Here is a 12,157-nt window from a genome sequence, read left to right as displayed (position 1 = left end):
AAGGAGGAGAGAGAGGAGGGAGAGAGAGAGAGAGAGAGAGAGAGAGAGAGAGAGAGAGAGAGAGAGAGAGAGAGACAGAGAGAGACAGAGAGAGACAGAGACAGAGACACAGAGAGAGAACAGAGAAACAGAACAGAGAGAAACAGAACAGAGAGAGGGAGAGAGAGAGAACACAGAGAACAGAGAGAACAGAGAAAAGGGAGACAGAGACAGAGACAGAAACAGAACAGAGAAACAGAGAGAGAGAGAGAGAGAGAGAGAGAGAGAGAGAGAGAGAGAGAGAGAGAGAGAGAGAGAGAGAGAGAGAACAGAGAACACAGAGAGAGAGAGAACAGAGAGAGAGAGAGAACAGAGAGAGAGGTGAGGGAGGGAGGGTGGCTGGGAGGGAGGAATAAGCCAAAAGACAAGAGGTGGAGGGGAAGAGGCTGAGACAAGGACAGATGGAGAGACAAGATCAGAGATGGGAAGACTAGGATAATAAGAGACAGAGACATGCTGAGCCTGGCACGGTGAAACACTGAGAGACACCTACAACTGAGAGAGACAGAGACAATGACAGAGAGAGTCGGAGATGATGAGAGAGAATCAAAGATTCAGGCTCAGGGTGAGTGAGAGACCGAGGGAGGGTCTGAGGGGTCACTTTTGGACTCGTCGCTACTGTCACCCCCCCCAAAACCGCCTCCTTTACACCCAGACTCTATTTCCCATAAGCAATTGCGGCCAGCTCCCCTAATCCTGTCTCCTACCAGCCCTTGGTGGAGGAGATGTTGGGGGGGTTACCTACAGGGGGCTGCTGGGAAATGTAGTCCTAAGGTGGGGGAGGGAGCTGGGGAGCAGTAGCCGACCCCTGAATGTGCAAGTCCCCTTGGCTCAGTGCAGACACTGGGCCCCTGTTACGGTTCGGCAAAAGGGAGGGTGCTCTTGGTTCCCCTCAAGGGGCGGAGGTTGAGCCTCGGAATCCCTCAGAAGATGGGATGTGGGCTGGCTTGTCCCAGGAAGCGGGCTGGGGGAGGGGACGCCTGAGTGCCTGAGGGGATGGGATTGGGAAAAGAGATGTCTGGGTCCCCAAGGGGCGGGATCCCAGACTCCTGCGTCCGTCGGGAAGCGGGACTAGGGAAGGGATCTCCTGGGTTCTTGAAATGGAAATGTTCATGAAAAGGAAGCCTTCGCGCCTCCCCCTCCCCCCAGGAAGGGCTAGTTTCTAGATCCTTAAGGAGGCTGGATGAGGGAGTTTGGTGGGGGCTGAGGAGGGATCCTAAGTCCCCGAAGGGGTGGGACAAGTGCAGAAGTCCCTGGGCCTCTCAGGGTCATTCCGGAGTCCCCCTTGCCGGGCCAAGCGAGAGCAGCTTGGGACCCTGTGCCTTTAAGAGAGAAGGGTGGGGGGAGCGCACGACGGCCCGCTGACATCACGCTGGGGCGGGAGGGGGGTGGGGGGGCTCACTCAGGCTCTGTGAAGGCTGCAGGACCCGGCCCGGCCTCGGCTCCGTCCACCCAGCGCCCCCCGCCCGGCCCCTGCGGGCCCGGCCTGCCGTCCACCCGGCCTGCTTTTTGCTGCTCTGTCCGGGGTCTGCGTCTGCCCGGCTCGGCCCCTCTCCCCCGTATCTCTGTCCCGTGAGTGTCTCGGTCTGCATTTCCTTCTCTCTCTCTTCTCTCGGCTCGTCGGCCTGGGAAGCGTGCCCCCCTCTCTCACCCTGGCTCTGGCTGTGGCTCCCTCTGTCCGCACCGCTCCTCGCCGGCTCCCTCCTCTCGCCTTCCCTCAGCCCCTCCGCAAAGCTCCTCGTCCCCCTCCACCGCTCTGAGTCTCGTCCGTCTCCCCGTCCTTCTCCCCGGCTCCCCGGCTAGGTCTCTTTGTCCCTGTCTGTCTCTGTGTCAGCGTCTCAGTCTCTCTCCATCCCCATCCTCTGCGTCCTCCCTGCTTCCCTCCCCTCCTCCTCGGCAGCCAATGAGAGACCTGGGCTCCCTGCTCCCGTCTCCGTCCGACGAGGAGTGAGGGAGGGAGGGAGGGACGGAGGAGGCTGGGCCCGGGGCCCGAGAGCAAGCCGGAGCCGGGGCCGGAGCCGGAGCGGAGGCCAAGGAGGAAGAAGCGGCCCAGGGGGGCGGGGGCCGGGACGCCGGGGGCCGGGAGCGGCGGGGCCGGTCCGGGGAGGCCGCGGGGCCGGACATGCGGCTGCGGAGCCCGGAGCCCCGAGCGTCCGCCCAGCGTTGAGCGAGGTGAGACCGGCCGGGCCGGGGGTCCCTAACGGGGCTGGGGAGCCTGGGATGCTTGTGTCCCCGAGGAGAGTGCAGCTGACGGAAGGATGGAGAGGGAAGCCCGGGCCCCAGGTGGGAAGCGGGATCCGAACGCCCGGGTCCTGGGGAGGTGGCGGACAGGGCCGGGGGAGGGAGCAGGACTCGGGTCCTGAGCGTTCAGAGGGGGGAGGGGCAGCCGGGCACACGGGGACCCCCGAGTCCAGGCTTCGGGCGGCGAGTGGCCCACAGGAAGGAGCTGGCGGAGGGAGCCCCGCAATGAGGAAGGGGTTGGGTGCCGGGGCGGGAGGGGGGCGGCCGGGGGCCGAGCGCGCTCCGGAGGCACGAGGCAGGCCGGGATCTCGAGGGCCCAAAGGGGGAAGAGTGCAGGGGGCGGGGGCGGACACCCGGAGCCTGTTCCCCCGGGACCGGCACGGGAGAGGTCTCGGAGCCCCCTGGAGGGGCTGGGAGACGGGAGGGAGGGCTCGGAGCCCGCTGCGGGGGGCGGGATGCGGTGGGGAGGGCCTCCCGGGCGCGGGAGAGCAGGAGAGCAGGCCCCCGCCGGGGCTGGCGCGCTCTCCAGCCCGCATCCCCGCGCTCCGCCTCTCCGTCCGCCCGGCCGCCTGTCTCTCCGCAGGCCCCGCGCGCCTCCCGCCCGCGGCCGCCGCCGCCATGAGCTCGTGCAGCAGCCGCGCGCTGACCTTGCTGAGCAGCGTGTTCGGCGCCTGCGGCCTCCTCCTGGTTGGCATCGCGGTCAGCACCGATTACTGGCTCTACATGGAGGAGGGCACCGTGCTGCCCCAGAATCAGAGCACCGAGGTCAAGATGGCGCTGCACGCCGGCCTCTGGAGGGTCTGCTTCTTCGCAGGTAGCGGACCCCGGCCGCCTGCCCCAGCTCCGGGCCCGCCCCCTCGGGGACCCCGGCGGGGGTGGGGCTGCCGCCGGCCCCTCCCCCTCCAGAACCTCACGGGACCTGCTCGCGGACCCCGGAGACCCTCCCCTTCTGACGACTCGCCCCCATCCCCAGGCCCGTAGGGACGTTGCCCTCATCCCCGGACCGTCGGCACCCTTGTCCGGCTTCCCTCCCTCCCCCTGCCCCTCGCCACGGCGTTCCCGCCTCCGTTTGCGGCCTCGGCCTCCCTCGTGCCGCCGGGAGCCCAGTTCTCCTCCGGCCCCTCCCCCGCCCGGGCCCGGGGAGCCTTCCTCGAGGCCCGCGGCCCCCGGAGCCCCGAGCGGCGCCCACCACCCGGGCCGAACTTGACCGATCGCCCTTTCCCCACAGGCCGGGAGAAGGGCCGCTGCGTGGCCTCGGAGTATTTCCTCGAGCCCGAGATTAACCTGGTGACCGAGAACACCGAGAACATCCTGAGTGAGGGGGGAGGCTGTGGGGAGGGGCGAGGGCGGGGCTTGTGGGCCGAGGGGCGGAGCTTGGGCTCAGGCTCCCAGGCTCACCCCGCCCCTCCCCCGTGTCCCCCAGAGACCGTCCGCACCGCCACCCCGTTTCCCATGGTGAGCCTTTTCCTGGTCTTCACGGCTTTCGTCATCAGCAACATTGGCCACATCCGCCCTCAGAGGACCATTCTGGCTTTCGTGTCCGGCATCTTCTTCATCCTCTCAGGTGAGTGCTGGGGGCCCCGGCTGCTCCCCTTTGCCCCGGGCATGCCCTCTCTGGGCCCTCCGGGGCGCCCGGACAGCCGCAGCCTCCGAGAGAAGCCAGCCGCAAAGCTTGGGGGCCTGCGCCCGACCCCTGGCTGGCTGCGGGAGACCCCTGAGGGCCGGGGGACGCCCAGTGCCGTTGGCTGTGGGTCCGGAACCCTCCTGGTCCATTTCAGCAGCCCTCTCTGTAAAATGAAGGTGGGGGAGGAGCAGGTGAGGGAGCCTTCCAGAGAAAGGCTCGTCGGGACCCCCTTTTCTGCCCTGGGTTTTGGGGAGCTTGAGCTTCCTGTGTGATCTAGAAGGCCCTTTCTTTCTTTGGACTTCACGGCAGAGAAAGGGACCCACTAGAACAAGATTTCCTCCTCAAGGCTCGGAGCTACATTGCAGGGAATCCATGAACGTGGATGGGGAAAAAAAGGATATTTCTATTTTCCTAAACTCTAACTGAAATTTAGTATTTCCTTGAATTATTTAAAAACTTCTCAGATTCTCAGAAAGGGTCTGTGGACTTGGCAGACTGCCAAAGGGTCCATCACTCACACACACACAATCACACACACACTCATACACAGACAATCACACTCACACACACACTCACACATACAATATGTTCACACACAATCACACACACAATCACACTCACACTCATACACAGACAATCACACTCACACCCCCCCACATACAATATGTTCACACACACACAATCACACTCACACACTCATACACAATCACACTTACACACACACTCACACATACAATATGTTCACACACACACAATCACACTCACACACTCATACACAATCACACTTACACATACAATATGTTCACACACACAATCACACACACACTCATACACAGACAATCACACTTACACCCACACCCACACATACAATATGTTCACACACACACAATCACACTCACACACTCATACACAGACAGTCACACTTACACACACACTCACACATCAATATGTTCACACACACAAACATACAATATGTTCACACACACACAATCACACTCACTTATACACAGACAATCACACTTACACACACTCACACATACAATATGTTCACACACACACAATCACACTCACACACTCATACACAGATAATCACACTTACACACACACCCACACATACAATATGTTCACACACACACAATCACACACACTCATACCCAGACAATCACACTTACACACTCACACATCAATATGTTCACACACACAAACATACAATATGTTCACACACACACAATCACACTCACACTCATACACAGACAATCACACTTACACACACTCACACATACAATATGTTCACACACACAATCACACTCACACACTCATACACAGATAATCACACTTACACACACACACTCACACATACAATATGTTCACACACACACAATCACACACACTCATACCCAGACAATCACACTTACACACACACTCACACATCAATATGTTCACACACACACTCATACCCAGATAATCACACTTACACACACACCCACACATACAATATGTTCACACACACAATCACACACACACACTCACACATACAATATGTTCACACACCCACACTCTCACAGACACACAAGATTTAGAACCCCTGAGCCAAGGGATCTCTAAGATGTCTGTCCAATTCTATCATTTGATGACTCTCTACTGAGCTCCCCTGCCTCTTTCCAGCCCAGTGCTGGAGGGTAGAATAGGGGTGATGAAGAAAGGGGGGCCAAGCCTTATGCCAGGGGGGAGTGTGTGTCTGAATATGACTGGGGAGGGAGGAGGGTGGAAGGAGCTCCCTTCCCAGGAGGGGGGGTACCCTGTAACTAAGGTAAATGGGGTGGCTGTTTGGAGCAAAGTGCCCACCAGGCCCTGGGGATGCTGGGGGACCCATCAGGGGTGCCTCCCGGAGCCACCTCTGGGACAGCCCTCTGAGCAGCCCCCTCCTTCCGGCAGGCCTCTCTCTCGTGGTGGGCCTAGTTCTTTATATCTCCAGCATCAACGACGAGGTCATGAATCGGCCCAGCGGTTCGGAGCAGTACTTCCACTACCGCTATGGCTGGTCCTTCGCCTTTGCTGCCTCCTCCTTCCTGCTGAAAGAGGTGGGAAGGAGCTGGAAGCTGGGATTTCTGGCGGCCTGGAAGCCCTTTTCCCGACCCCCCCCCATACTACATATGTGGGGTCCTAAGCCGGAGAGGCAGGAAAGGGCTTGGAGGGATCCCTGAGGATCCGAGAGAGTGGGGCTGGAGCTGGAGCTGGGGAGGAGGGAAAGGGTTTTGGGAGGGGATTCTGGGTCCCCGAGGGGTGGGGCTAGAGTTGGGGAAGGGAAATGGGTTTTAAGAGAGAACCTAAGGATCCTCGAGGGGGCGGGACTAGAGCTGGAGAAGGGGGGAGGCTTGAGGAGAGGAGGGGTCCCTGGGTCTCTCGAGGGTTTGGTTCTAAAGTTGGGGAGGGGAGAATGGGTTTTGGGAGAGGATCCTGGGTCCTCGAGGACATGGGGCTAGAGCTGGGAGGGGGAGGGGTTTGGGGAGAGAACTTTGGGACCCCCCAAGGGGCGGGACTAGAACTGGGGAGGGAAGGAGGCTTGAGGAAGGGAGGGGTCCCTGGGTCTCTCGAGGGTTTGGTTCTAGAGTTGGGGAGGCGGGAATGGGTTTTGGGAGAGGATCCTGGGTCCTCGAGGAGACGGGGCTAGCGCTGGGAGGGGGCCCTGGGTCTCTTGAGGGTTCGGTTCTAGAGCTGGAGGGGGAGGGGTTCTGGAGAGAGCCCGGGGGCCTTAGTCCGGGATCTCGACTCCCCACAGGGGGCCGGCGTGATGTCCGTCTATCTGTTCACCAAACGGTACGCGGAGGAGGAGATGTACCGGCCGCACCCGGCCTTCTACAGGCCCAGGCTCAGCGACTGCTCCGACTACTCGGGCCAGTTCCTCCAGCCCGAGGCCTGGCGCCGAGGCCGCAGCCCCTCGGACATCTCCAGCGACGTCTCCATCCAGATGACACAGAACTACCCTCCCGCCATCAAGTATCCGGACCACATGCACATCTCCACCTCGCCCTGCTGAGGGGCTGCGCCGCCCCGCCCCCCAGTCCCCGGCCCCTCTCCCCTCCCCCGGCCCTTCCCCCGCTTCTCCTCCACTTTCCTGAGGCCCTCCCTTCTGGCAGACTCCCCCCTTCGGCCTCGTCCTCCCAGTCCCTCGCACTTCGCCGCGGTCCCCTTTGGTCCTTTCCCTTGTCTCCTCCCCTTCCCAAGCCCCCCTCCTCCGCTCCTGTGACTCCTCCCCTATTTCCCCCCCCCCAGTCCCCGGCCCCTCTCCCTCCCCCCCAGTCTCCCCCCTTCTCCTCCACTTTCCTGAGGCCCTCCCTTCTGGCAGACTCCCCCCTTCGGCCCCGTCCTCCCAGTCCCTCGCACTTCGCCGCGGTCCCCTTGGGTCCTTTCCCTTGTCTCCTCCCCTTCCCAAGCCCCCCTCCTCCGCTCCTGTGACTCCTCCCCTTTTCCGCCCCCGCCCCGTTTCTTGGGCATCTTCAATGTCAGGCAGCTCCTCTTAGAACAAGACTGCAGGCCATCCTCAGGCCTACGGGCCTTTCTCCCCCAGCACTCACCCCCATTTCCCGCGTCCTTCCAGCTGTAGGCCCCTCCCCCGGCGCCCCTTCCCCTCGCCGGCCTCCTATCCGGTCAGGAGTTGGGGGGCGGGTTGCTAACCTTGACCTTAGCCCCCTCATTCCCCGTGCCCCTGGGCCATCTCCCCCCCCCCAGGTCTGTCCCTCCCTTATGTTACTCGGAATCTGTGTCTCTCTTTTCTGCCGCCTTTCTTTCTTTCTTTCTTTTCCACACCAGAGGCCCCCCTGGGATGGGGAGAGAAGGAGGCTGCCGGGCTGAGCCTGCCGCCTGGGTCCCCTCCTCCTTGCTCCTCTCCCCCAAGGCAGGGGCAGTAGCGGGGCCTCATGGCCCCCCAAACCTCCGAGTCTTCCGCCTCCGCCTCCTCGGCGCCGCCCCCCGCCCCTTGCTGCCCTCCAGCCCCTCGTGGGGGTCTGCTCTCTGGGGGCAGCGGGGGCAGGGGCCGGGGCCCAGAGGGGCCCAGTTATGTACTCTGAACCAGATGGCCCCCGGTGGTGGGGGCCAGGGCTTTTAGTCTGCATCTTGGGGGGGGAGGGGGGAAAGCAGGGGCAGGGCATCGTTAACCCGCCATTATGCCGCGGGTTTTTAATGAGGCTTGGGGGGAGGGGGCCCACGTGGGCCGGGGAGGGGGGTGGCTCTGTTACTTACTATGTATCATATGTAAATACCAACAGAAACTTCAATAAACTCTATTTCAAACACTGGCGGTCTGCATGGAGGAGGGGGCGGGAGTGAGTGGGGGCGGACCCTGGCTTTGGGGAAGGTCATGCTGACCCTCCTCTCCAGACCTCAGTTTCCCCCTCTGGAAAGGGGAGGAACGGCGCTGACATTTGAAGTGTTCTGGGGGAATGGCCCCGGGCTGTCCCTCCACCTCCCTGAGAGGGCAGATACAAAGCTTGGGTCTCCTCCTTTTTGCTTCCGCACCTCCCTCTGCATCTCCCCTTTGCCCCTCCCTGCCTGGGCTTCACTTCCTTCCCCTCTGAGACCCTTGCATGGGGCGCACCAGTGAAAGGGCAGAACGGGCCGCGTGTCCCCTTCGTGGGCTGGCGCTTCCTGTGCGGAGCTTCCCTCCCTCGGGAGATCCTGGAAGGCGGGCACTGGCTGCCCTGCCCCAGCCCAGCATCACAGGCACTTAATCAACCTTGAGGAAAGCAGGGTGGCGCAATGGATAGAACACCTGTTCCCTTGGAGTCAGGAAGCTCTGAATTCTAGTCGCTTCATCCCTCTCAAGGGGACGCACTGGGGATGGAAATGGCAAACCCCTCAGGTCTTTATTAAGAAAATCCCAAGGAGTCACACAATGAACAACAAGAAATGAAGTTTATTGATACACTGTGCCTCAGTTTCCCCATCTGAAAAAGAAAGGTTTGGATTTCACACTGTCCAAGGTCCTTCTAATTGTTTTTTGGTGATACTCTGAGATTCCGTGATCACAGTCCCTACAGGGTCTCATCCCTCTCACCTTTTGCCTCAGTTTCCCCCTTGGGAGAAGGAGGGGGCTGAGCTGAGCGCCCACAAAGCTTCTCTCCTGTTCTCCCATCCTGGGACCTCCCCATTGCTCTTCCCTCCCACCTCCCATAAGCCCAGTGAGGCAGCAGGGGGCTGCAGCACGGCCTGGGGCCTGGGGGGGCTGGGGGAGGCTGGCCACAGAGCTCTCCAGGAGCCCTGCTTTCCCGGGAAGTACAGACCCTGAGAGCAAAGGAGCTAAGCTTGGTCACTTTAAGAGCGACATGCCTCCCTTCCTCCTCCCCCTGCTTCCCTGCCTTCTTTCCTGCTGAGTCTGGGGGTCCTGCAGTGGTCGGGGAAGGAGCCCCCACATCCATTCTCTGCTCCTGGATTCAAGAGGATGAGGAGAGGGTTTGGAGCAGCGGCTGGGGGAGGGTAGAGGGAGATGTAAGGGGGGGTCCTCCTTTTAAAGGGCCCCCACTCTGTTTCCGGTTGAGGCCTGAATCCGGTTGCCATGGGGACCGGAGGAGGTGGAGGAAGGGAAGGAGGGATGTTGCTACAGGGGAAGAGAGAGATGGGGGAGGGGGCCTTGTGCCCCCTTCTCCCCTCTAGTGACCTTGGCCACTTCCCCATGGGGAGTTCCAGGGGTCCGGCCCCCCCATCTGCTTTAGGCAGCGGCCGCTGCAGCCCCTCTTCCTGTCTCTCTGTCCCCCTCCCCCGCTTGTCTCTCCTGTCTCTCGCTTCCTGTCTCATTTCTTCCTCAGTCTCTCCCCATCTCCTTCCCATCTCTGTCTCTCGGCCATCTCTCCCTCTCCCTCCACTGTTCTCTCATCTTTCCCCCCTTCCATGTGCTGTCTCTCGTCTCCCTTCTTTTCCATTTCCCTGACTCCCTTCATCTCTCCACCTCTCTGTTTCATTCATTCCCTCCCCCCCCAACTCTGGTCTCCCTCCCTTCTTGTCACTGTCAGTCTCCCCCAATCCCCGAGTCTCCCTTTGCCTTCGCCTTCTCCGGAGCCAGACCTTACCCCCTTCCCCCATCCCCAAATCCTCGCCCTCCCCCCCTCCCTGCCTCCCTCCCCCTCCCTCCTGTGTTCCCTCCCTCCCTCCTTCCCTCCCTCCCTTCCTCCCCTTCTCCAGCTCTTCCCATCACCCAGTGGCAGCAGAACAGAATTCTCTCCTCCCCCGGTTCTCGGGCCGGATCAGCCAGGCCCCCTCATCCCCTGGCCCCTCATCCCAGACTCCTTGGTCCCTGGGCACCCGCTTCAGCCGCTGCCGATCCCAGGCACCTGGGTCCCCAAAGCGCCCAGCTCCCCCTTCCTTCGGCACTGAAGCTCAGCGGCCGGGGTTCCCTGGTCGCTCCTTCCCCCTTCCCCCATTCCGGAGGCTTAGCTCTCCAGACTCTGCATCCTCTAGTCCTCCACTTTTCTGAACCCCAGCCCCCAGGCATCTGGCTCTTTGACCCCCAACTCCTGAGGCTCAGCCCCTGGGCTCTCCCGGCCCCCCTTCCGGACACCTGAGTCCCCTCCCCACCTTCCTCTCCATCCTCCATCCCAGAAGCTCAGCTCTCGGACGCGGGGTCCTCCAGCACCCCACTCTCAGTCTCCCCATCCCAGACACCTGGGTTCTCATCCCCCAAAGCCTTTGACTCAGCTCCCGGACACCTGCGTCCTCTGGCAGCCGGGGAAGGGGCTTCTTCCTCGTGCCCAGCTGCCAATCTCAGCGGAGGCCTGACTACCGGGAGCTCCAGGTGAGGAGGGGGCATTGTCCGGGAGGGAGGGGCGGGGGGGGGGGCAGGGCCCCGGGCCACTCAGAGACACTTCCTCCAGGCTCTGGCCCGGTGGGTGGAAGGGGGCAGGGGATAGGGGCTGGGAGGCCCCCTCCTGGCAAACCGGGACTACAAAAGAGTGTGTGGGGGGACGCCCCGGGGTCTGCCTGGAGGCAGATCGGAGGGACTGGTGTGTGGGAGGAAGAGGATGGGGGAGGAGAAGAGGCCTCTTAAAGGCCCCGTTGCCATGGTGACCACCTCCCCTACATCCGGCCCCTCTTTAGCTAATAGGAGGAATGGGGGAGAAACTGAGGCAGCAGCCAAGGTTACGGTGCCCGAGAACCTAGGCATTCTAGGTTCTGAGAGAGATCTGGGGGAGGGGGGAGGAGTCTGAGATTGGGGGTGCTGGGGGGAAGGGAAGAAGTAGCAGGAGGTGGAAATGAAGTGACTGTCAGCTGAGTAGAAGCTGGGGGTCCAAGGAGGGAGTTCTGTAGGGCGGGGGTTCTAAACCCTCTTATGCTTCATGTCTGTCAGCTCTCTGAGTGTGGGGGTTGTGAGTGCCAAGGGAGAGAGTGGTTAAAAAATGTTCTTTTTCCTCCCCTGTGCCTCAGTTTCCTTCCCTGTAAAATAAATCTGGACCAATAATTTTTTAAGATTCCTTTATTTTCCACTGAGCTATGAATCTAGGGTTCTATAAAATTGGAGGGGACTGTTGGAAGTCCGGTTGAAGGGGCGGAAGAGGATAAAGTCAGGGGTTTCTTTGAGCAGCAGGAAACGAGAGAGTGGGTGGGGATGAGGGTAAGCCAGAAGAAATGGTGGTCACCAAGGAAAGCCTCTGGGAACGGTGGGGGGGGGGAGAGAATTCTTTCGTCATGGTCCCCACCTTCTCTTCTCTCAAGATCCCCACTCTAGGTCTCTGTGAGACTGGGGGGTTATGCTCAGGATGAGGCATTTTGGAGCTAGAAGACAGAGGTAATGGGGCTATGGGGTCAGCAGTGGGCCAAGGAGTGCTGGGAACCAGCAGCTACCTAATACAGGGACCGGACAATAAGCCAAGAGGGGCATGGCTACTGACAGGGGCTTAGGGGGCAGGAGATATGTGAAAGGGGGTCTCTTCTTTCTCATCCTTGTGCTTCTCTTCCTGGCCTCTGGGACAGAGTGGAAAGATTGGGAACTCAGGTGGCAGCGGGAGGAGGGGAGAATCCGAGTCCCTTGTATGAATTCATTTTCTCCCCCACTAAATGAGGTGGTTAAACTCTGATCCCCAAGATCTCTTGGTTTGAAAATTTAGGATTCTATGGCGAGGGGGTCAACAGTGAGGAACCATGATAGTCAAGGTCACGATGGGGCAGAGGTTGCCATGGGAGGAGGAGATGTGACAGAAGGTGGAGATGAGGGAAGAAGGCAACAGTAATCCATGGATGCTGATCCACAGCCCAGAGGGCTTGAGA

The 12,157-nt window shown here is 60.7% G+C and overlaps 1 protein-coding gene across 2 annotated transcripts; it reads left to right on the top strand.

The window, feature by feature from the left end:
• Window positions 1–1,446: 1,446 nt before the first annotated feature.
• CACNG7 (calcium voltage-gated channel auxiliary subunit gamma 7) lies at window positions 1,447–7,082 on the top strand. 2 transcript variants are annotated; one of them, XM_074307377.1, is made up of 6 exons: window positions 1,447–2,211; window positions 2,864–3,094; window positions 3,509–3,595; window positions 3,704–3,844; window positions 5,840–5,985; window positions 6,684–7,082. In XM_074307377.1, the coding sequence occupies exons 2-6, from the start codon at window positions 2,899–2,901 to the stop codon at window positions 6,939–6,941; spliced, it is 828 nt and encodes a 275-aa protein (XP_074163478.1). In that variant the 5' UTR covers window positions 1,447–2,211; window positions 2,864–2,898; the 3' UTR covers window positions 6,942–7,082. The 2 variants fall into 2 exon arrangements, with proteins under 2 accessions (XP_074163478.1, XP_074163477.1); XM_074307376.1 differs by having other exon boundaries at window positions 1,447–2,322.
• The last annotated feature ends 5,075 nt before the right edge of the window (window positions 7,083–12,157 follow it).

The sequence above is a fragment of the Sminthopsis crassicaudata genome, chromosome 3 (assembly GCF_048593235.1).
Source record: "Sminthopsis crassicaudata isolate SCR6 chromosome 3, ASM4859323v1, whole genome shotgun sequence".
NCBI classification, from domain to species: Eukaryota; Metazoa; Chordata; class Mammalia; order Dasyuromorphia; family Dasyuridae; genus Sminthopsis; species Sminthopsis crassicaudata.
The sequence above is the reverse complement of the archived record's forward strand: the minus strand, read 5'-3'. Positions and strand labels throughout refer to the sequence as shown.